This window comes from Abramis brama (genome assembly GCF_963993115.1).
Source record: "Abramis brama genome assembly, chromosome: 3".
In the NCBI taxonomy this organism is placed as follows: domain Eukaryota; kingdom Metazoa; phylum Chordata; class Actinopteri; order Cypriniformes; family Leuciscidae; genus Abramis; species Abramis brama.
In genome coordinates, this window is record NC_139965.1 from 33,535,327 (window position 1) to 33,561,702 (window position 26,376).

At 37.1% G+C, this 26,376-nt stretch overlaps 1 protein-coding gene across 1 annotated transcript in view; it reads right to left on the minus strand.

Annotated features, from left to right (window-relative positions):
• itfg1 (integrin alpha FG-GAP repeat containing 1) overlaps positions 1–26,376 on the minus strand; it is a 138,546-nt gene that overhangs the window by 84,694 nt on the left and 27,476 nt on the right. Inside the window, exon 7 of the mRNA XM_084109122.1 lies at positions 22,302–22,351. Within this exon, the coding sequence (XP_083965248.1) occupies positions 22,302–22,351 (50 nt within the window). The remainder of the gene's footprint in view (positions 1–22,301; positions 22,352–26,376) is intronic.

The window sequence follows — 26,376 nt, forward strand, 5'->3', positions numbered from 1 at the left end:
GATAATTCTTTAAAAAAATGTCAATGTCAATAATTAATTAAAGGTACACTGTCTACATTCACACTTCAAGCCTTAAAGGGGTTACAGTAGTTCACCCAAAAATGAAAATTCTTTCATTAATTACTCGCCCTCATGTCGTTCCCAACTCGTAAGACTTTCGTTCATCTACTGAACACACACAAACATTTTTGTTGAAATCTGAGAATCCATATGAATTGAGTGGTTTAGTCCAAAATTCGATTGCTTTTCTATGATGAACAGATTTGAATTTAGGCTTTTATTCACATATAAACATTCATCAACTCAAACATCAGTTGTGGTAAACAGAAGCTCAAACTTGCTTGACGCGCGAGAACCAACGAGGTTCATTAAAAAAAGAAAGAAAGATGAACAGAGGAGAGTCTGCAGGCAAAAAAAGAACATGACAGTCACAGAGCTAGTAAAAAAACAAGAATCAACACTGGTTTAGCTTTTTAGAGATTTGAAAGCGGTGGAGAGTTGCTGTTGGTGAGCAAGGTATTTGCCCATGAGTAAGGTACTTTATTGAACAGATAAATTGCCATATGTAGCTCTCTAACAGAGTTCATAGTAAGGCAGTATCTATTGTGAAGGGTCATTTCATTATGGTTGTTGTAGCGTTGCGCTTGAATTTAATTTTCAAGGAAGTACCGTGTCTATCAATAGGTAAAGCTACAGTACCGTTTTGAGCTGTCAGCTTGAGATCCATTCCATCAAAACTGGTTATCTCTGAAGCCTAGTAGTGAATGTTTTGTGAGCAGTGGGATAATCTTCATCCACACTGTCACGCAGAGCCGAAGTACAAAACAAAACAATGGGTGCATCTGAATCAACACTCAAGCTTCCTAGGTCGTGAATCAGTATATTGTGTACACGAATTCAGGCACTGGTAAGGACAGGCTCACTACACATTGACGGCTTATTTCCGACGACATAACAATGTCCTCATTGTACAACGTCACTACTGGTATTTATGAACAACAGCAGAACTAATATCTTTATTATATTATTTTTAATGCTATTTAAAGTACATTATGATAAATGATTTGCTTGTTACAAATACAGTATGTGCAACATTTCAGTTTATGCTGACATATATTTTATAAACCAATTAAATAATGGTTTAGCATTTAAAAAATAAAAAAAAACCATCTATCATGTGTCATTATGTGTAGTAAGTTGGCTCACATGATTTAAGTTTCACAGTTTAAACTTCCGTTAAGGGAAAATAATTATCATCGATGCTCCCTGGTTTTCACGGTGCATTGTGTGACTTTTTAGGGAACGAACGTTTCAGTGAACTGGAAGGATTTTGCAATTGAGACAGCCCTTAAAATGTCCGATTCTGATCAGTGCCCTGATTACTGAATTAGGGAGCTGACTGAGATGAACCCAAACCCAATGCAGTTTTGCTTTTTAACTGCTAGAGGGCCAACATTTACATAGTGTATCTTTAAAATAAATGCAATCTTACTGCACTATATCTTTGTGTTCGATTTAAAGTGGGCATAATCCAAAGCTAGGTGCATTATACAATTTTAAAGGACTATATATATATATACAGTGAGGAAAATAAGTATTTAAACACCCTGCTATTTTGCAAGTTCTCCCACTTAGAAATCATGGAGGGGTCTGAAATTGTCATCGTAGGTGCATGTCCACTGTGAGAGACATAATCTAAAAAAAAAAAATCCAGAAATCACAATGTATGATTTTTTAACTATTTATTTGTATGATACAGCTGCAAATAAGTATTTGAACACCTGAGAAAATCAATGTTAATATTTGATACAGTAGCCTTTGTTTGCAATTACAGAGGTCAAACATTTCCTGTAGTTTTTCACCAGGTTTGCACACACTGCAGGAGGGATTTTGGCCCACTCCTCCACACAGATCTTCTCTAGATCAGTCAGGTTTCTGGGCTGTCGCTGAGAAACACGGAGTTTGAGCTCCCTCCAAAGATTCTCTATTGGGTTTAGGTCTGGAGACTGGCTAGGCCACGCCAGAACCTTGATATGCTTCTTACAGAGCCACTCCTTGGTTATCCTGGCTGTGTGCTTCGGGTCATTGTCATGTTGGAAGACCCAGCCTCGACCCATCTTCAATGCTCTAACTGAGGGAAGGAGGTTGTTCCCCAAAATCTCGCAATACATGGCCCCGGTCATCCTCTCCTTAATACAGTGCAGTCGCCCTGTCCCATGTGCAGAAAAACACCCCCAAAGCATGATGCTACCACCCCCATGCTTCACAGTAGGGATGGTGTTCTTGGGATGGTACTCATCATTCTTCTTCCTCCAAACACGTTTAGTGGAATTATGACCAAAAAGTTCTATTTTGGTCTCATCTGACCACATGACTTTCTCCCATGACTCCTCTGGATCATCCAAATGGTCATTGGCAAACTTAAGACGGGCCTTGACATGTGCTGGTTTAAGCAGGGGAACCTTCCGTGCCATGCATGATTTCAAACCATGACGTCTTAGTGTATTACCAACAGTAACCTTGGAAACGGTGGTCCCAGCTCTTTTCAGGTCATTGACCAACTCCTCCCGTGTAGTTCTGGGCTGATTTCTCACCTTTCTTAGGATCATTGAGACCCCACGAGGTGAGATCTTGCATGGAGCCCCAGTCCGAGGGAGATTGACAGTCATGTTTAGCTTCTTCCATTTTCTAATGATTGCTCCAACAGTGGACCTTTTTTCACCAAGCTGCTTGGCAATTTCCCCGTAGCACTTTCCAGCCTTGTGGAGGTGTACAATTTTGTCTCTAGTGTCTTTGGACAGCTCTTTGGTCTTGGCCATGTTAGTAGTTGGATTCTTACTGATTGTATGAGGTGGACAGGTGTCTTTATGCAGCTAACGACCTCAAACAGGTGCATCTAATTTAGGATAATAAATGGAGTGGAGGTGGACATTTTAAAGGCAGACTAACAGGTCTTTGAGGGTCAGAATTCTAGCTGATAGACAGGTGTTCAAATACTTATTTGCAGCTGTATCATACAAATAAATAGTTAAAAAATCATATATTGTGATTTCTGGATTTCTTTTTTTTTAGATTATGTCTCTCACAGTGGACATGCACCTACGATGACAATTTCAGACCCCTCCATGATTTCCAAGTGGGAGAACTTGCAAAATAGCAGGGTGTTCAAATACTTATTTTCCTCACTGTATATATATATATATATATATATATATATATATATATATAACACACACACACACACACAGACATGGTATTAATTACTATATATAAGATTATTTTATTTACTATTGGCATTTATACATATATAAAAAAAGCTTTTGAAATGTCCTCTGAAATGATGTTAAATGTGCACATTAAGATACTCAATGTGTATTAAGTGTTTCAAGAGCTAGCTGGCAGCTTGTGTTCACTCTCCAGTGTTTTTTTCCAACACTACACGAGAACACTCCCCCTTCCACCACATCAACCTGTAACTGACCATAAATCGCTTCATTACCTCCAGTGCCATCTGAGGCTCAGTCAGCACAAAACACCTCGGTCTAATCACTTCAGCTCGACCAGATGCAGTGTTTCTGTCAGCTTTCAAAGTCTTTTAAAACCAAGATGGCAGGGTGGTAACTGGTCTCATTATATGTGGTGACACGTACTGCTTTAGAACACAATTTGAGAGGGGAATAGGGGAAAAATATAAAAACACACTAAATGAGGAGTTTCTGTGAATCTTGTTCCTGATATTATTTTTAAATAATGAAACTCTTGGCTTTAAAGTCACCATGAAATCAAAATGGACAATTCTTATTTAAGGAATATAGCAGTATTTATTATAAATGACATATCTGTGCATATCATTATTATTTTTTTTTTAAATTCATGTGCCCTTGTAATCAAAATAACTAACTTCCCCTCCCTTTTGCAGCAACATATCGTCTGATGACGTGTTTACAGGCATGAGGGCGAGACAACCTGTCACTTGCATGAAATCACAGTAATAGCAAACCACAACCATCCAACGATCCTATCAATTTCTACTTTTTTTTCTTGTTCGAGAAGCTGTTTCACACATATACGTAACAATAGGGAAGAAAAGACTATCCCAACTTTCATTTCATGCCGACTAAGGCCTCGTTTACACGGTCAGTGAAATGTGACCCAATTCCGATTTTTTGCTCATATGTGATACAGATCGGATGTGTTCTATGACAGTGTAAACAGGAAAAAAACGCATGCATTCGGACATTTCGAGATCGGTTTCAGGCCTCATTCATATGTGGAAATAAATCAGATATAAATCGGATATGTGCCAATGCGACTGTCATGTAAACAGGCAGATCGGAGTTTCTGAGGCATTAGGCAACGTCTCCGCAGTGATGAGAGAAACCCCGACGCGCTTCTGCAAAGGGACGGATGGCCGGACGAAATGTTGTGTCGTCGTAGGAGAGGAATGTGGACAAACGTTGACACAACATATCAAAGGTTGGCTTGCTCATCCTAAAATTTCGGACCCACTGCTTCTCGTTAAAGCCCGCCACAATATGCTCCCACCAGTCCTGGGATCTCTCTCGCACACAATAACGGTAGCATATGCACAGGCTGCAATGATGGCACTTTTCGTCCACCTCCGCCTCATAATCATAGTAATGTTTGGCGAACTTCGCATATCGCAGAGCTAGCATCAATCATATTTTGCGTTCGTCCATCTGTGCAAGATAATTTAACCCTTTAAGCATGCGCGATGTTTCAGATAGTATGGCAAGTGTAAACACGTGAATTGGATATGGGTCACAATTGAAAGAACGTGTTTGGACGGTCAAAAAAAAATATAGGCAACATATCAGAATTGGGCATCAAGAACTGCAGTGTAAACGAGGCCTAAGAGGAATGTGGACTCGAGTCGCATGACTTGACTTGGAATCAAGTCCCAAATTTGAGGACTTAAAGGAACCGTATGTAAGATTGTGGCCAAAACTGGTACTGCAATCACTTTCAAATTACTGTAGAGCGGTGTATCCCCTCCCCCTCCCCCCTGACTCGAGGTTGCCAGATAGGCTGCAGGATCCAGCAGGAACATAGGCTGCTACAAGGAGTTTTCAACTAGAGCAGAGCTGGCAACCCGGATGCCGAAACACTACTGACTTCGTGATTGGTAGATAGGTGGAGGGTGGAGCATCAGGCCAAAACACAACATGACAACATCAACATCAGTTGAGGGCTGCAACTTCACTTTTAAATGACAATATCCTGGCCGGACTACTGTTGTCAGTGATATAAGTATTTGAAATGAACATGATTTCTTAATGTCTAGTGACATATCAGGGCCATTTTATGATTAATTGAAATACATTTCTTACATAGGCTACTTTAAGACTTGACAGACTTTGACACCAATGACTCGAGACTTGACTCAGACTTGAGCCCTGTGACTTGGAAAGTCTTTATGGCCTACCTTCTTAAACCAAAGATCAGAGTTGGGATCAATATAAGATGGCAACTGAAACGTATGGTCACACCGGTATGATTACACTGGTACTGAGTCAGAGTCGCTCGTTTTCAATCACATAATGTTCATTTAATGTATCAGACATTTTAATACATAAGTACTAGCAAACCATTTATAATTTAAAACAAACACACACTGGTGTCTATGGAGGCAGTAATAAACCTTAACCCCCTGAGGTCGGCTCGTTTTTTTTTCCTTATCAGTGCAAAAAAAAAAATCTAAATACTAATATTAATTTTTATCTTATATGCTTGTGTTATACATCAATCGATCCTGTTTAGTGTGTATTTTTTTGTGTACACTCATAATAAAAACAAAGTGTTGTGCTTTTCGCCAAATAAAGAAAAATAAACATGATGCGAGTTCTGCCTACTCTCTGTCAGTGAAGTCAATTCTGAAACGCGTCCGAAAATGAACTGTAACTCAGCGAATACTCAGTCAAACAGGCATACAGACACACAAGCATGAAGCTTGAATTCTCTTCTTTTAAATGAAGTAATTTTTATAAAAAACTAATATTTACAGTTTATGTAATATGTATGTAAAGAGAGAGATGTCAGTCGTTCTCATCTCAGCTCATTAAGTTTTAATGTTACCCCGCCCACGGAGAGCGTGTGCTATTCAAACGCAAATGTGAGGCGATCCATACAAACCTGTGAAACGCCCACATCAGCTGGATCACACACACCGCGAGTTCACTTTCAGACTGTACTTTACGACGCTGTGAGGTAATACTATCTTGATAATAATCCTGGAAAATTTACCTCAGAAGTTCTGGAAGTTTCATTTCGAGGAGCAAACGGATCCGGCTGAGGAATAGGTCAGTTCAGTTCCCTTTGTTCTAATCGCAATAGTGTCTGTCTATACACGCAAAAAGACTGTTGAAATATGAATCACGTTTCTGAGTGTGAATGAATGAATGTACATATGCACGCTGTTGTGTAGCTACTACAGCTGGCAAAAATACTGTTTAAAAATGAATCGCGTTTTTGTGTGTGAATGAATGAACAGCTTTTAGCAAACTCTATTGCTATACTGAGATGAGGAATATATACTGTATGTGTTTTGTCAAAAATAAAGTCATCAACTAACTAATGAATCCTTTACTTTGAAATACGTATGATAAAATGTATACTTTAGTTTTGAAAGACGTTGACTAGTTTTGAATAGATTATAAAGTTTTTACTGTACAATAGACTGCCACATCAAATAAGCTTTTGTTTGCCAATTTTGCTCATATGTTAAATATAGTATGTTTTGTCAAAAATAAAGTAATCAAATAATACGTTTTGTATACTTTAGTTTTTACAAAGAAAGATTACACTAGAATTGTTGTTGTAATTGTAACCTTTTTAATAAAAAAATATATTTACAAGGTAGATGTAAACAAACTATTAAAAGGTAAATATAAGCCTTTTCTTTAAATAATTTGTATTGTGTTTTATTAGTGACAAATTTGGGGAGAGGATAAATATTCCAAAACTGAAAATACAGTATGAGAATTAACTGCACAATTACTAGACATGTTTACCTTGGATATTATACAATTTGCAAGCACAATTTGTGGAAAAATAAAAAAAATTGCGATGCGTCCAATTGTGAACCAATTTGGTAGTGTGTGTATATATATATATATATATATATATATATATATATATATATATATATATATATATATATATATATATGAAGAGTTCAGATGCAAAAGCCTCTAAATGCCATCTGAAATTTTCTTCTAGAATGATCATTTTTATGAAGCTTGTATATTTAAGTTCAATAATTTCTATATATATATATATATATATATATATATATATATATATATATATATATATATATATATATATATATTGCTCTTGTATTCTTTCTTGTGGCTATAGGTGACACACCTGAATGAATGGCTCATTAAGTATGTAGGGGCATTGTCTCATCAGGTGTGAACTACTAAATATGCATGATGGTTTTGGATCGTTTACGCCCCATCCGCATATTGCCTTTCCAAACTAAAAGTGTTTCACAAAACTTAAATCAATGTATCGTTTTATGTGAATGATTAGGCAGGATGATTTTCACATCATTTTGAAGAAAAAACTCTAGGCCATCCATACATCCATTAGTCAAAAGTCTTATTGACACATATTTAGTATGTGTTTTGTGGCCTTATTTCAGAAACTTTCAATTTTAGTTTTTTCAATAACCATGCATAAACATTATTCTCTCAAAAATGAAAACATGTTCATACATGTTGCTCACATATTATGGTAGTCCTGTTTGTGCTAAATAGAGTGTAATTACACCTTTGCCATTAATATGTTTATAAGCAACTGAAAAAAGCACAAATGTCAGGGCATGTCAGAACATCTCAAGGACCCCAAAAACACCTCAGACCCCAGAGGGTTAAGAGGCAGAGTTAACCTTTCAAACATAATTTGAAGACGTTTATTAACGTCAAATATACATTGTATAACTATAAAGTTTCTTCTTCTCCCTGTTCACAAGCCACTCACTTTCATGTCTGTCAGCATGGTAGCGCAACTATAGCCGGTGAACTTAGCGATCAACTGTGATCATATAAACTTGTTTAAAACACAAAATACATTTACTTGAGAATCTGAATATCAGATATTTTACAATCTAGTTAACAAGTTAATGAAGATTTAGAGTGAGTAACATTTAACAACAATGTCCAATTTTGTGAGGCAACTAAAAACCCACACACAGAGGTAAGTTGAAATTGATATGGTTCTGGCGTGAATTATTTTGCATGCATTATTGCCTAAACCAGCTAAATATACAGTGAACGTGGTGTTGGGCATGTTCGGTTTACTTAGTTTTGTTGTGACCACGACATATTAACTCAACCCCTGGGATTATTCAAATATTAACATTTTATTATGAAAGTGAATGTGACACATGAAGGCCAAGTATGGTAATCCATACTTAGAATTTGTCCTCTGCTTTTCTCCCATCCAAGTTAGTGCACACATATTAGGAGTAGTGAGTAGTGAACACACACACACACTGCAAACCGTGAACACACACACACCCCGAGCAGTCGGCAGCCATTTTGCTGTGGCGCCCGGGGAGCAATTGGGGGTTAGGTACCTTGCTCAAGGGCACCTGACCGTCATTTGCTGCCGGTATTGAGAATCGAACCCGCAACATTCGGATTATCAGTCTGACTCTCTAATAGCAGGTATGGGGAGGGGCGACACGTGCAGCCCCGCCCCGATCTGCAGGCTGCAGCCAGGTGCTCTCGCTCTGATTTGAACACTCTGTTCGAAGGGGCGTGTCTGCTGTTAGACAGTGTAAATGCTCACTGCTGTGATTGGCTGACATCTTTACATATGAAATGGACAGTATTACATGTGGAACTCTCTCAAAAACTTTTAGCATGTTTTTACTATTACATCCCTCAAGATTAACTAATCTTAAAAAGTGTTGATTATAGCATTATATTTAGATCGGGCATGAAAGGTTGCAGTGATGAGCATTGTAGCCGATCACAGACATGCTGAGCGCATGAATGCAGTCATGAATGAAGCATGAATCTCGTCATTGTAACTCGATTTCTGCACACTAACGAATGCTTTTATCATAACTAACAGAGCAAACACGATGTAAATTAGATTAGTTTATTATTACAGGAGTTTTGGCGGAAGTCCATAACTCATGCTGCCTTCACGTGCTATCGGAAATTTCCTACTTCCCACTTCTTCGTTTTTAGTCGAGTGATCCTGTATCTCTCCTCTCTCCTCGTCATCTCACTAACACTAAAAACAGCTTTTATTGTAACCAAGCCCAGCGAACGACTGGTTGTGGAATGTATCAAACTTGCGATGATGAAGTAGGTGTCAATTTTCTTCTACAGATTTGCAGTCTTTAGTTTCACTATTACACCGTACCTCTTATATATCAAAAGCTCAAGGAAAATTTGATTTCTCAGTTCATGACCCCTTTAAGATTTGTCCGTATTGACTCGGGACTTGACTCGAGACTTACCTGACTTGACTTACAAAACAATGACTTGGTCCCACCTCTGCCAACTATTAAGAAACAAACTGGGCCATGTGAAATTGAGGTCAGCTGTGGCACATTTATTTAATCCTATAATATATAAAATATTAAATTGTGCTAATAAAATATTTTAAAATGTACGTTCATAGAAAGAGATGTATTTTGCACCACTGTGTACAGTGTGTGTTATTTGTCTTTTTGTAGTGGTTGTCCCACGTGATAAACGGTGCTGGTTTATGTGGCAGCTCTTTGCCTGAGGGCTTTGTACATAATTCTTGTAAAGAGCAAAACTCAAGTGCCTCCTTCCTTCTGTGTGGACAGTGTTTATCCATCTCCATTGAAAACTCCCTTGAGCCTTCGCTCTGAAACTGCAGGCATGCATCTGGCGGTATAATATCGATTGGTGTATGATTGCGGGAGGCAGTAATGCGATTGTGGCTTATGTAAAGATAATGGTGACTTGACTCGCTCACCCTAATCTTCTCCAAGTAGAATGAGGCCGTGTTGAGTCACAGAGTCTGTCTCATTGGATTGATTGAACACTGATGTTAATAGGAAGGGGCTGTAACACTGGCATGTTGGCCTCAGGGCATGTTGTGAGTAAATGTGTGTGCATTGCTGGAAAATGACTAGATAGAATCAGTGCCCTTAAGGGGGGGGGGGGGGGGTCCCACAAAAGAAGGGATTTTCACAATCAAAAGATTTAGAAGAAATTAATATCAGAACGAAATGAAATTTCCATTTCTAAGAACTTACTGAACTATTGGAGCTAATTTTGCTCTGGCTTATTAAATATACAGCAGGTCTCCTTAAAGGGACAATACACAAAACTGCACTCTAAAAAATGCTGGGTTTTTTTAAACCCAAATGCTGGGTTGAGCATTTTGACTATGTTGCTGGGTTATTTTCTCCGTAATCAGCTGACAATGACCCAGCATTTGGGTTTGTTTTGGAAATTTTGACCCAGCGCTTCCTCGCGCGCTTTTGTCCACACTGTTCAAATCACTAGCTACGTCAACAGGAGGACGAGAGGTTCAAGCAGGAGCGAGCGTAAAGGTGAGCAACCCTGTTTTATTACAACTTTCCTAATGTTAAGTAACGTTAGTCAAAGAAGTCATAAAGTCAACAAGAAGTTATGTTGAAATGAACTATGAATTATTGACGACGTCGACGTCTGTCGAACTAGCGACCGTTATGCTAACGTTAACGTTACGTTACACATAACATTCATTATTTTTACACAGTCTGTAATCAATTATTCCACTTAAAACACGGTCACAATGTCTAAGTACAGTTGTTGGTGTCTGTTTTATCTCCAGAAATTCGGCGGTGTTGGATGGATGTAACGTCACTGGCTAGTGGCTGGATATGCTAAAGAAGCTGTAAGTCTACGTTACCTATTATTTAACTGTTTTTGTTAGTCATTTTTGAAAGGTAGCTTTACATAAAATATTGAATTATGCGGCAGTAGGTTATGTTCTCTGTGTTTGTGTGTGTGCGCCTTAATTCAATTTGGCTAAGCATTTCTGCAGAAAACAGTGATGCCATCGTCCAGCTCAGTAACGTACAATTCTTATCAAAAACTGTCATTGTTCATTTGAAGTCAGTTCAGTGTTGCTTTAGTTACGTTCAGAAACTATGTAAAGATAATCAAAGTAGTTACTGAAGTACAATTTGGTCTTAAACCGGCTCTGAAAAAAAGAGTCGTTCAGTTCAGTTCTCATCTGATATTGTCAGTGCAATTAAATCAATAATATTGTTGAAAATTAAGTGCCCCTAACTAAGCAAGCCAGAGACAACAGTGGCAAGGAACCCACACTCCATCAGGTGACAGAATGGAGAGGGAAAAAAGTTAAAAAACCTTAGGAGGAACCAAGCTTATGTATTAAATAGCCTAATACAATTTATTATTTTGGTTTGTCATGCAATTTGGTTCACAGTCATTAAAATAACTATGATGATCATTGAATCGTGAATGATTTAAAAAAAAAAACTGCCAGGAAGAATAAACATTAACAACATTTATTTATTATTTTTACTTATCTTGAAACTGCAATCAAATAAGTCAATGGGCGATTGTTATACCGATAGACTAATACATTGGAATGAATAAAAAATATTCTATGAAATGTCTACAGGTAATTTTATAAAATATTTTTTTAATTATCCACAAAATTAACATTTCTTCTGTTTACAGTCTTGTGAATTAACAATAGTTAATTAAGCTGTTAAAATTATTTAGTCTATTTATTTATTTTATTTTTTAAATTAAGTAATGATTCATTAAAATTATTTATATATATATTTTTTTTAAATTAACTGGAGCCAGCATAAAAAATAATTTTAAAAACATTGTATAAGACATGATAAATTTGTAAAGATATTACTAATCAGATGTTTCCTCCTTTTCTTTTACAGCAATGGACATTTTTGTTCAACAAATCTCCTCAACTGGAGTCTTGAGTGCCTCATTGAAAAATTGCTGGTAAATATGTGATGAACAATTTTGCATTTCAAATTCTCTTTCTTTGTAGGTAATCTTTTTTTCACAGTTGCATCCAGTGCCAACCCTAACCCTTAAAGGGATAGTTCGCCCAAAAATGATATTTAAGCCATGATTTACTCACCCTCAAGCCGTTCGAGATGCATATGTCAATCTTTTTTCAGACGAACACATTTTCAGTTATTTTAGAAAATGTCTTAGATCTTTCAGTGGTTATAATGTGAAGCAATGGGGTCCACCTCATTCATGTCCCAAAATGTGCATGCATCCTTCACAAAAGTAATCCATCCGGCTCCAGAGGGATAAACGAAGGCCTTCTGAGGGTAATCCGTACGGTTTTGTCGTAAAAATATACATATTTAAAACTTTATAAACGAAAATAACTGGCTTCCGGTAGTGGCCGACGCGCATTCACGGAGATGGATGCTGGCGTATGACGTAGGACGTAGCGTAGAAAGCGTTGTGACGTAGAATGAACGTAGAGTTTTGTTTTGCTCTGCTCTCTGGCTGCGTTGTCACGTTCTTTCTATGTCACGACACTTTCTACGCTACGTCCTACGGATTACTGTAGCAAGCGCGCACACTCACACACAAACAAACACTTGCATCAAATACAGATGAGCACTAGCGGACAGAGAGCGCGCGGCGGGAAATATGTCGCTGAACTGAAGATGGCAACACTCACTCTACTGCGAGTAGCAGCCGGAGTAGCTCTCCTGCTCCAAGTCTAATGCCCGTTTCACACATATTTTGTTTGCAGTGTGTATGCGGTGAGTATTGTTTTCCGTACCCATGTTTACAGAGCTTTCACAGTTGTATTATTTTATTTTAATACTGTGAAGCTGCTTTGATACAGTCTGTATTGTGAAAAGCGCTATACAAATATACTTGATTTGATTTGATTTGATTTCTTCAGTGGAAGAGAAATTAAGTTTTTTGAGGAAAACATTTCAGGATTATTCTACACAGAATGGACTTTAATGACAACCAACTATCACAACGTTCAAAGAAAGTTCAAATGTCCATCTCAATGCAGCTTCAGAGTCTCTACACAATCCCAGTCGAGAAATAAGGGTGTTATCTAGCTAAAACATAAGCCATTTGTGGTTTAATAGTATATAAATGTTTTTTTGTTTTTAAATGACCAATCGTTTCGCTAGATAAGACCCTTATTTCTCGACTGGGATTGTGTAGAGACTCTGAAGCTGCATTGAGACGGACATTTGAACCTTCTTTAAACATTGGGATAGTTGGTTGCCATTTAAGTCTATTCTGTGTAGAAACATACTGAAATGTTTTCCTCAAAAAACTTAATTTCTTTTCCACTGAAAAAAAGAAAAACATGGATATCTTGGATGGCACTGGGGTGAGTAAATGATTAGGAAATTTATATTTTGGGGTGAACTAATTCTTTAAGTTAATTTAAGATGGTATTTAACTAATTTAACTACTCTATTTTAACTACTACTCTAATTTAACTAATTTAACTACTCTTATGAAAACCTAAGACACACTTTTAAATAATTATGTGTCTGATACTGTCTTTCCCTCATTTAGTCTGGAACCAACATGGTGCTTTACCTGGAAAGGCAGAGAGAAGCAAAACCCTTCCCCTTTGTCTTGGAGCTTGGAATGGCTGGACAGTTTTTTGGTGAAGGGGAAACTCTGGAAAAGTTGACTCAGTTTTTTTTATTTTATTTTTTTATCATTTTGTGAAGATAATTTTTAGCTAGGCTATTTTACAGTTTATAGGTATAGAGTTTCATGTTTTTATTTTGCTACACAGGACTAAATGATTGCTCATTTAAAATGAATTGCAATGTATGTACTTACTGTTTATATGCAGAGATGTGCCTCCCATTTTTGCTGCACAGGACTAAATGATTGCTTATTTAAGTAAATTACATTGTATGTACTTATGTGTTTTTTATTGTATTCTTTGTGAATAGAATCTTAAGCTGTAGGCTATTTTACAGTTTATAAGTGTAGAGTTTTGAATTTTGAGAATCTTACCATTTTATAATATTTTAACATACCAACATTTTAGCACAAATGATTTTTGTGGGCCTCCGTTTATGTTGCAGATGTCTTTTTTTTTTAACATGAATGTATTTATGATTATATTAATTTCCTGGAATAAACACTTTAATTGAATCAATAAACAGTAGTGTTATTATTGTTATTAATATTTTTGTATTTTTTTATTCGTTTTTTTAATTATTATTATCTAAAATGAATAACCTGTAGCATGGGGGTTGTTTGACCCAGCACTGATTAAAAACAACCCAGCAGATGGGTTAATGTATAAAAACCCAGCCTGCTGGGTCAAAATAACCCAGCATGTGTTCTGTCCAATATTTACCCAGCGCTGGGTTGCCAAATAACCCAAATTGGGTTGTTTTTAACCCAGCATTTTTTAGAGTGTGAAAAGATCTGTCATTTTCTCATGTCATTTACTCAAGTCATTTAAAATCTGCATGACACCGTGTCCTAACCACACACGATGCGATAAAATTCCAGCAACAAATAATTTGTCTGTCCACACTAGGCGCGACGCGACTGCGAGATGCGTCAAAATCAATCAAAACACACAGCCAATCAGATCAGCATGTGGGCGGAGTCTCGCGCCAAGTGCACAGCACCAGAGAGTAATCTTGACGGCAATTGCAAGAAAATGGATAAGTAGCTACATAATCAAATTCACAAATATTACACCATTTAAACATTATTAAAAATACATACTAAAACAATATTTGTCAAAGAATACACTTGTTTGTTTACAGTTACATTTGTTTAATTTCAAGATCTGAGGTGAATTATCCATTGTTGCTTTTACAGCAACAAAGCTGGGAGCACTAAATGATATTCAAAGTCACACTGCATGCTTTTGAAGCACATAAACAGTACCTGAGATTATCATTGCCACACTTTGTGTTTGTTGTTTCAGCGCGACGTCGCAGAAAAATAAAAAACGTTTCTAAAATAGAATCGTCGTATGTCGCCGTTGCGGCTGGTTAGGACAAAAACTCTGATTAACATGGAAAAGATACCTTTTATCGAACGTCGCAGCATCGCATGTAGTTAGGACACGATGTGACTTTCTTACAAAGATATTTAGAAAACATTTTTAAAATGAAAGTTAATGGAGTCAAATGTTGTTTTTAATCCCATTTACTTTCATTGTATGGACAAAAACTTTTTTTTTTGTCCAACCGAAAAAAAGAAGTAAATTTCGGAACAACGTGAGATAAAAAAAAATGATGACAGAATTTTATTTTTTGAGGTGATAAGGATTTTTAACGAACTAGAGGAACCTTTTCATAGTTCCTAGAAATACTGGCGGAAGTACCCGGTTTTTGGCATGTTCGCACCAAAGGAACTAGGGGCGATTTTAGTTATAGGAACTCCTTTTGGGGGAACAAAATTAGCTCCTACTTCAGAGTAGGGTCTAAACCAGCACTATAGGAACTACCAGTGGCGCAAGTGTACACTGATTGGCCGAACGCAAACTAAACACCAGCACCCGCCATTTAAAAAAAGCCATGTGTACACACAGATTATAGCATGTACAGAAAAACGAACATGGAAAACTGTAGACAGATGAACCACTCAACCTTTGCGCTAAGGAGAAAATCCAACACAACTTTAAACCAAGCAAAACATGATTATGAATTTCTGCTCAGTTAACGACATTGGACACCAACCACACAGCAAAAGCTAATACTTTTTCATAGAACTGTTATACAAAGAAAGTAGACAGTATATCTAATAAAGTATTAGACAGGACTGTTAAACGGATCATAAACTAGGCTCTGGTGTTCTCAGCACTGTCAAAATAAAAGTCACAACAACAAGTGCGGCTTCCTACTGGCGGTGTGAATGCAACCAGGAAAATGGCCCTAGTGGAACCTTTAAATCTCGAGGAACCAGCCTGGTGGCTAGTTCCTAGAACTACCAGCTCCATCCCATCATCCACATGGCAATTTCTAAAAAAGCTCACCCTCCAAAGACACGTCCACTAACCCCATATCAGCAATGCCAGATCATGGACAAATATTTTAAGATTTTTATTAATGTTTCAGCTGGCCTGGGCCTGAACTTAGATTATCTTATAGACAGGAAATGTTTTACAATCATTCTGATCCTCCTGGCTACAGCCAGTTAAAAAACGGCCAGGCAGCACTATTGAAATTGTAAAAGCTATAAAGGATGATGTGCCATAACGTTCTCTGAGGGCTGTTGGACTGAGGCGTTTAGCTAACGCTTACTAAATGCTGAACCTTGCAGTTTGACGATCATTATCAAAGAGAATGCATTCTGATATAATAGCCGCTATGCATTTTAAGAGATTTATGCAGTGAATAGCGTTAATTAATTGTTTTTCAACAAAATAGCTCTTGCTGCTGTACCATAACCATGTTAAATCCCAGGCTGTTTAACAAGTAGAGCAGAGAGAGGAAACTTCAGAGTAAATAAATGAATAGAGAAGGACAGAATAAATGAGTCTCCCTCTGGTCTCACTACATGCGTGTATTTTAAATATATTATATGCAAAACACACAGGGATATTACAGGGCTGCAAGATAATGGTTATACTAATAATCTTTAAACTGATATGTTAAACTGAAATTTAGTTAAAAAATAGTTTGAGAAGTTTTCCTCAAAAGCTAAAATAGTGAAGTTCCTAATATTAATTCCAGTAATTCCAAATTATGTTAAAGTTTTTGTATTAAAACAACAAAAAACACTGTATTGTTGCACAGAGGTTGCATAAGTGTCTAGATTTATTAGAGTTTGTCACTGAGAAAGTTTTTTCATTAAAAGTTTGTCACAGAGAATATTCTGTCCCAGCAAATAGCACAAGCAGCCTCTTGAAGGAACACAGACTGGCTGTATTCTTTAATTCAATGTAATGGAGATCACTAAACTCTAACATGTTTGTCTGTGTTTTCAGATCACCAGTTTTTGTTTTTGTTTGTTTGCGTGCAAGGTTGGAAATATTAAGCAAAACTGGGTGAAAATCGTGGACTGTCCTGTGATCATTTTGAGAAACCTCTTTCATTTTTTTAATATGCATGTCTGTATGACATCAGGTTCCTCTATCATTAACATATCTCATAAAAGAGGAGCTAAATCTCCCTTCACAAGCTTGCAATTCGATTAAATTTCGATTCCGATTCGATTCGATTCAGTATTGATTATTTTGGATATCAGGTATAATACATGGCAAATTTTCTCAAGGAAAACAAATCTCTTAACTAATGCTGTAAACTATGGGAGTCAGTTGTAGCCTATAGGCTTCATTAGCCTACTGTAATACTGAAGGTAAAAATTAACTGATTTGTATACAAACACTTAATTTACACTATTTATTTTAATAATAATAAAGTTATATGAAATATGAACATTTAAATGGTGGCTGACATAAAAACTTGCCAGATTTATTCAAACATGCATTAAATATTGAAGAACATTAAAAATTATAATGAATATGTAATATGGTGCATATATTTAGCAAAATGCTCCTCTCTAGAGTAAATTTTTCTAGCTGACTAACGAGTTTATGGTCACTGGATATGGTTTTTCTGAGGTAAATGTGACGTTACATGACTGTTTTAATGACATCTTTCCACGGTTGAAACACTGATTGAGATTCCATGTCACATGATACGGATTTCGATAAGTTGTACTCTTTAACACACTTTCAGATGCTCATTCGTGTTTATTTCACGCTGTAACTGGTATTATTAAGGCGGAAGAGAAGATCATGAGCGATCTCACGCCACAGCGACAAAACGGTATTTATGTTTTTGAATTTCGGAAGAAAATGGATGTAATTTGAAATCTGAGACTTTATTTCATATCAATACAGTAACAAAGCACACAGATTATTGCGATTTACTGGATGGGATGCGCGCTACAATGTTCCATTCATTCATCAACTGAAAACAGGATGACTAGCCTAATTGATTATTGGGATTTAAGAATCGATATCGGTTCATAAAAATGAGAATTGATTAAAATCAAGAAATCAATATTTTTTTACCCAGCCCTACTATCTACACCCGATACATCCAGAGGTCTGAAGCCCTGCATTGCCCCTGATATTATATACATATTGTAGAATAAGCGCATAAAGATGTACTGATTGAGGCTCTGGATTGTGTTTGTGTGGTAGTGTTGCTTTCGTCAACGAAAATTATGACGAAATATTAACGAACCGTTATCACCTGACGAAAACGAGACGAGACTAGACGTAAATGCATGGTCATGTGACGATGACTAAAATACATGTATAATGCAATATCGTTGACGAATAAAAACGAGACTAAATGTGGTTTAAAAAATAAAAACTATGCTAAAATGTCTCTTCATTTTCGTTGACCAAAACGAGACGAGACGAAATGTAACGTCACGACGAATGAGAGAGTTGTGCGTGAACCCATAGCTTTGTCGGCTTTAAATTCTGGATTGCGATCTGGTCACCCGATTATCAGCGAATTTAACCATATATTACTCCATTAGTTATTCTATTAAAATGTCTCATTGATATATTTGACACATTCATAATCATTACTTTTGCTGGTTCTTTGTGACAGCTGTTATGTGCGTTATTGGCAGCGTCTCTTGTTACATGAACACGTCACCGCATTAGCGCCAGAACATGGAGATTTTATTTTAGAGTATAATCGCACAACCTATTCGATATTTTATAATTAAATAAACTAATCGAATATCCAAAAATCGTGACTCATCCCTGCATGGAATCTCTTGTTTCTTTTCCCAAATCTTCACTCACGTGTCACGTCTCACCCATTTTCTAAAGGTAGCCTATTATAAACGTTTCTTGGTTCACTTTTAATTAAGCCTATTATATTCGTATTCTTTACTGTGGTAAAGTAGAAAAACGCTGTAGGACAGATAGCCTACATTTGTACTTGCATGTCAAATTCTTTTTAACACAGTTTGTGCTTGTTATATTAGACATTGGGCGCGAGTTTAGTTGTAAAGCGCGTTTGACACGTGTGGGTGATTTTTAGTTTCACTTTCTCTGGCAGCGCAATCTCAAACACAGCCTAAATATCTTGCCCTTGTGGAGGATAAAATTCGCTCTTCAAACCAATTTACATCAAGTAGAAAACACGAAGATATCATAAAGAGATCGATATCTTCGTGTTTTCCTGCTCGTGTCCCACATCCCGCTCAAAGCGCAGAGTGCATCGCGTCTTTGTGTGGAAATATAAAACAAGTTTTTTTTTTTTTTTTATAACCCCCCGAATATTAAAATTTTATTTTATTTTTTAATAATAATACCGCGGTGGTAAAAAAAACCTGCCACCGTCACAGCCCTAAATATAGGCCTACTAAATAGCCTATAATAAGATAGCCTTGTTTGAAATTATATATTGACTGGGTTAAATAGAATCGCATTACTAAAAAGAGACTAAAATACAATTTTCATTGACTAAAACTAGACTAAAATGTCATCAGTTTTCGTCGACTAAAACTAGACTAAAATGTCATCAGTTTTCGTTGACTAAAACTAGACTAAAATGTCATCAGTTTTCGTCGACTAAAACTTGACTAGACTAAAAAGAGTATGAATGTGACTAAAACTAATAAAAACTAAAATGACAGCCTGACACAAAGACTAGACTAAAACTAAAATTAAAACAGGCCGCCAAAAACAACACTATTGTGTGGCTCTTGTGCGACTGACACAACACTTGTTTAAGTGGCGCAGTGCACCGACTGAGTTTGGTGTGGCGGCCATGACTGGGATCATGAGGTGAGCACATGTAAATGTTCCAAGGGAGGTCATAATTACACAGTCATGGTGTTTTCACCAAATGGCAGGTTAACTCTATAAATTAAACCGAGGAAAAACAAATAATTGACTAAGCTAAAGAATCAGAGGGCTAATATTTTCTGGCTTGTTTGTTTGGTCGGGCGGCTCCGTCTAGCTGCTGAAATGACTGATGGCGTCTTGTATTACAGTAATGACTTTGCATGCAGTCTACAGCTGAAGCTTTTCAATTTAAACAAACACTGGAGCTGCTGTGTGCGCGTGTGTATAATCAGGGTTGGGAATAAGTGTTTAAGGAGAGCGAGAGGAAAGTAATTAAAACGGAGTGTGCTACAGGAAGCAGAGGGTACTGGCCTGTGACCAAAGACTGTTAACTCAAAAACCTCACAGTAAATAATGGCAGGATTACTGCGGTTTTACTGGGAGACATTTCCCTGTAACGTGTGTGTGTGTGTGTGTGTGTGTGTGTGCAAGCAAGTACAATTGTGAGAGGTGGTGTGTGTTTGTTTATGTCAGTAAGAGTCAGTAATCAAAGACTAGTCACCAATCAGCTGTGTTTTTCATTCGGATCCGTTAAGCCTCTTTCAAGGAATATGAACTAAGCAGAGTCTAAAATGGCTGCTGCCTCAGATGTGATTAGCAATCGCCCATCGCTCCCCCTCTTTAATCATCTACCCACTTATCTCCTCCTTTTCTTTATTTCCACCCTGCCTGTCTGTCTTCACAGCATGTCATTTTATCCATCCCTGCACTTGTCACCAGCCCCTCGCTCTCAGAATGAAATGATGAGGAGCCCTGCGGGAGGAGGAGAGGCGATCTAACCTGACTCCCTCCCTCTGTATCTCTGAAGCAGCATCAGCAGCGGAGCGCCATGGACTCATGCGACGCAGGGGAAGAATAGAGGGCACGGGGAAATGCTTCCGGAAAAGCCGCAGTGCTTCAAGAAGACGCATGCTGACCTTTTACAGTCGGCTTGGGTCACTGCGGCACATTGCAATTCTCTCTCTCTCGCTCACAGTGTTCAACTATTTATCATCTGCTATTTCTGTAGTTTCCCACCTGCTCAGAGATGCTCCTTTATGAAACTCGCGTCTACTACTTTCACCTTTGATTTTCTAGTTTTTTCTACTTTAAGACTTTCCATCCATTTTGCTGCCTGTCATAACACTTTCTTTTTCTGACCTCTGACTCTGTGTTCTTCAGGCTCTCACACATTAAAACCAACTCTGACTGATGTCGAAGCTGTGACCTAGAATTTAGCGCATGTGGAAGACCACACATACGTTCCTGATCCTGTTACATTCCCTTCTCACCATAACTTCCTTTCTCTCTCTACCTTTATATACACTACCGTTCAAAAGTCTGGGGTAAGATTTTGTTTTAAAGAAATTAATTGTTCAGAAAGGACACATTCAATTAATCAAAAGTGACAGTAATGCCATTTATAATGTTACAAAATATGAATCAATTAATCAAAAAAAGTATCAGTTTTCACAAAAATTAAGTAGAACAACTGATTTCAACTGATAATAATGAGAAATGTTTCTTGAGCAGCAAATCAGCATATTAGAATGATTTCTGAAGGATCATGTGACACTGAATACTGGAGTAATGATGCTGAAAATTCAGCTTTGACATCACAGGAATAAATTACATATTAAAATAGATAACAGTTATTTTTAATTGTAATAGTATTTTACAAGTAAAAATAAGTAAATTAAGTTTAAGTGGCAAAAACAGAAAAAAACACTTTTCACTTTTAATTACCATATAACAAATAACACTCTAAAACATGTGTTAAATAGTGTCCATATGACTAAGATTAACAGAAAATTAACAGAAGATTAACAGATTAACAGCTATTTTTTTAACACATTCCACTGCAAAAACCTAGACTATAAACTACCACCCGCAATCCAGTTTAACATCAAAAGTATTCACAGCCAGCAAATACTGCTGTGAATATTTAAATTTAGTTATTGTTATTCTTTTCAATGCAAACATGCCTTATTCACAAGAGCGCTCTAATTAAATGTCACAGACGCAGAAAGAATTTAATTAAAAAAAGAGGTACTTGTGTTCATTTTCTATTGATCATGGGAGCCATTTGTCAAATGATGGAAAGGAGTGCTATAACTAGGTGCATATGCAGATGCGGTTTAGTAGAATGCATTGAGTGTTTTAAAGAGCCGATTCAGGTGTATAGATCGCTGTGATGGGAGTAATGTAGCACAGTTTCAGTAAAGTAAGCCAGATTGAGGTGGGCTGCTTCATCCCCCATAAGGAGCACTTAGAACCAACAAGCAAGATTGGTAATCGCCAATCCTTTATTGTGAATCGCCAATAGTGAATCTTTGCGAAGACAACACAGACAGCCCATGCAAATAAATGACTGCATGCAGTGGGAATTCCATCCTAAATGTTAATACACTAGTGTTAAAGATTAAAGGAAAGGAAGTAATGCTCTAATCTACCTTATTGATCCAGGTCTCAAATTCATTTGGTTTGGTGGTGAGGAACAAATCTGTGAGAAAAGAGAGACAAAGAGAGAGACCATTAGTTAGTTCACAAAATGACCAGACTTCCTTGCTTTGCGAGTATGATTCTGATTTAAGCAAATTAGTAATGCACTGAGTGTGAGAGCCGTCATCAACAGGTGGAAGTAAAGATTCCTGTGACAGAAAGAGAAACGGACCAGTGCCATCTTGCTGGCAGCAGTGGCTCCTCGTTCAGTCCTGTCACACACACAGTATTGCACAGTAAGAGACTTCATCAAACACATGGGGAAGTGAAAATGGAATGAATCAGCAAGCAGATTAACACAACAGACAATGAATGGAAGGATACTGACAAAAGCACAGTTGAACCAAGGAGATCGAATACACACGTGAAACCGTAACCCATGAGGTCAGTGTATTGACATATTAAACTCAAGCCCAGCTGTAAAACTGAACCTGAGCTCAATATAAATCAGAATTTAGACAATTTCAGATGTTCAATACATCGATGTTGTTCTCTACATCACCATTATCACTTCTGTGATTTCATATGTTGTGTGTCCTTCTCTCAATAACCAGAACACTGACAGAGTCCGACATGGAGTTATTACACTGATAGGCGTTGACGAGTGCTGTAATTTTTTCTTGCTGTCGATGTCCTTCTTTCCTTTTGTTTGATGATGGCTTCATTTTAGAGGCCTGGGTGTTGTTGGAGATGGAGCAAGAAGCATGTGACAGCCTCATGTTATTTTTGTGAAACTTACACTGCTTTCAAACACAGCAGTCAACGCTTCAGGAGTGTGAGGGTGAGAAAAAAATGCATGAAGAAAAGAAACAGAAAGAGACAGTTATAGCATCTTTACTCTTTTGAACAAACAAGTTCACTGTTTTAAAACATGTATCTGTCCACACAGAGTGAAACAAAAGAGTTAAGAAGTGCAACACTATCACAGCCAATAAAAACATATTTGATGTTTAATGGATTTGTGAACTAATGATATTTCAGCGTGGACAGGGATACATGGCTATCGCTCTTCAGCCATCTTAGTTGACAAAAGAAATTCACCATTCACCCAACAAAGGATTCTAATCCATGAAAAAAGACGCATTACATCATTATACTAATGTTTGATTTGAAGCAACAACAATTTTTTTTGCCCCACCCTAATGAAAAGACTGTATATATACCAAAATGTTTCATTCCAATTTCTATGAATAAGACAAATTGCAACAGGCAATTGGTTAAGCTCTGGTGTCCTAGATGTGCGCTGGGGACTCCACATGTGCATTGGCTTTTACCAAACTTAAATACACATTTTAAGGCAAATTGAGCATAAAAAACATGTATTGGACAGTTAATATGTTATTTAACCTGATTAATATTAAACACTGAACACAGAGAAAAAAAAATGCTTCCAAGGAGCATAAAATGGCCCTTTAAGAGGGATTGTTCCCTCCCAACATTAAAAATTCTGTCATTATTTACTCACTCTCATGTCATTCAAAACCTGCATGTCTATCATTCTTTTGCAGAACAGAAAATTTGTGTCAATGTGTTTTTTGTTTTTTTGTTAATACAAATGGAAGTCAATGATCACCAAAACTGTTTAGTTAGCAACATTCTTCAATAAATCATGTGTTCTGCAGAAGAAAGTCATACAGGTTTGGAATGATGGGTGAGCAAATTATGACAGTATTTTATTTTTGTGGTGAACTATTCCTGGGTGAGGCTGTGTAAGATTTAAAACCAGTGTGGGCCGGTACAGATGTTTGAAGCGATTAGAGCATCTGTGCTAGTGCTGACCTTTGAGGAGAAATAAAGAGCAGATACTGAACTCAAGAGCTTGTGCTCTGGCTGTAAACCTTTGTCCTCTGCCTCTCATTTCATCCTTTTCCTTGTCCTCTCGGAAAAAAAAATCTACCTATCTCACTTCTCCAGGTCTCACACATTCCATCTTTTATCCCTCCAGTCCACTCCTCTCTCTCTCTTTTTTCTTGGTAAAGTGGTGTTCCCTGTGGGAGTGGAGTGCTTGCTGGCAGTGGCTGATGAGGTGCGGAATAAACAGCTTCATTAATCAGACTTAGAGTAGTGCCACTAGTACAGTCAGCTGATTACACTCAGGTCTGGGGCCTCGCAGACACACACACCCACCCACCCACACTCTCTCACACACGCACACTCACTCACACACGCACGCACAGACACACGCACGCACACACACACACTTCATTGCGTACATTATCATACACCAACACCTACAAAGATTTTATGTTGATGTGTAAAAATAGCGACTTTCATTCTAAGTGTCAACTACAAAAGTTTAAGCTTCTAATACATTCTGCAGTTTGGCAAGTGAAATGCTAACATGACCCTAAAAATGTTTTCCTCTTCCAGACTGCCGTTTTGAAATCACAATTTTTCAATCTGGTGCAAAAACAAGCAGCAAATCTGGCATTGGATGAGTTTTGCTTAATTTAGAATTGTGTTATTATAATCAGTAATTTTAACATTTCTCTCACAATTGATTTGTGTGAATGCCATCAGCAATTAATATAATTAATAATTTTAGTTAAAAGGAATAAATTGTATCTAACTAACTAAACAGCCTGCAGTGGATGAACTTGAAAGATGTGTCAGCTAAAAAGTAAAGGAACAATATTGTTTGAAAGCAACTTCAACAAATTACAATAACAAAACTTAAAAAAATAAATAAAAAAAATCAAAACAAATACTACTTCTACAAACTTAAAAAGCATATTATATTTTAATAATGACAGGGCTAGACATATTGAATGTGTGCATTGCAAAGGCTGAGGCAGACACTCAAAAAACCTTTCAGAAACGACTTCACTTTCACTGAAGCCTTTAAAAAAAAAAAATCAAACATGTTTGTTTCTCAAGGCCAGTTTCAACCAATTTAAATTGGTTTCTTGTAAAAAAGTTAACAAGAAAGATGGCCTCATGCGGTATGACCATGGACCCCCACTCAGCGTTCACCGTCTGATATATGTTTTTTCAAGAATGGCAAGAGCTGTCTAAAACAGACATCTCCAATCTGACTGATATGATCAGTCTGATCCAATCTGGCTGCTATGTTCACAAGGCAGCAAGCTACTACAATGGACACTTCAAAGGAGCAACTAGTTGCTGTATTTGACACAGTTTGGAGGGTTTATAGGATCAAATCTATGAAATATTCAAGAGTTTAAGAGTAACAAGTAAACAAGATAATACAGTCGAAAATATACAGCTTAATTTTCAGAGGTATGGAATAATTGTTTAATTATTGACTAATTTGTTTAGATTGAACAAAATGAACTAAAAGTTCAATTAAACATCCATTGGCAGTTTTCAGGAATTAATTTAGCTTAGCAATGATGCTGCAGTCACGGGTGGGTAGGAAAGCTCTGGAAACCACAGGGAGCACTCTGGTCATTTGAAAGAAACGCTCGATTAGTTGCTGAACATGTGTGTTGTGTTTACATCCTCCATCGTCGAATCCAATCTGCACAGAATCAGCAGAATCAACCATCCTTTCAGACACAAATGTCCGGTTTAATTGGTTAATCAGAAGCGCTGGAGAACATAACAGGGAGTGACAGAGAGTAATGTGAATCTCAGACAATTAATCCAAATAATTTGATTATACATGTTGCAGTAATGTACTAAAATATGCCACTCCGATTCATTTCATGCTGTCGTTTCCTTCACTAACAGCATGCAGGCCACTCTGTTGCTATGCAATCTCACTTTCACAGCTTGCTATGGGAACACGCATGGCATCTTGTGCACATTATTTGTTTACTGTTTTTCTTTTTACATTTCCCAGTTGGCACAGTCTCTCCATTAAGGTATTAATATTTGAGAGGGCCGTCAGAGTTAAATAATTGAGGAGCACCTTTACATTATGTGTCATAAAGGGAGGATAGTTAGACAGAGGGAGGAAAATCTACACATTACATGTGAAGTGTTAATAAAACATTACACAGACTGATTTTCAGAGGCCATTCAGAGAAAACAAATAAAAATTACATGACACTAAAGTTAAAG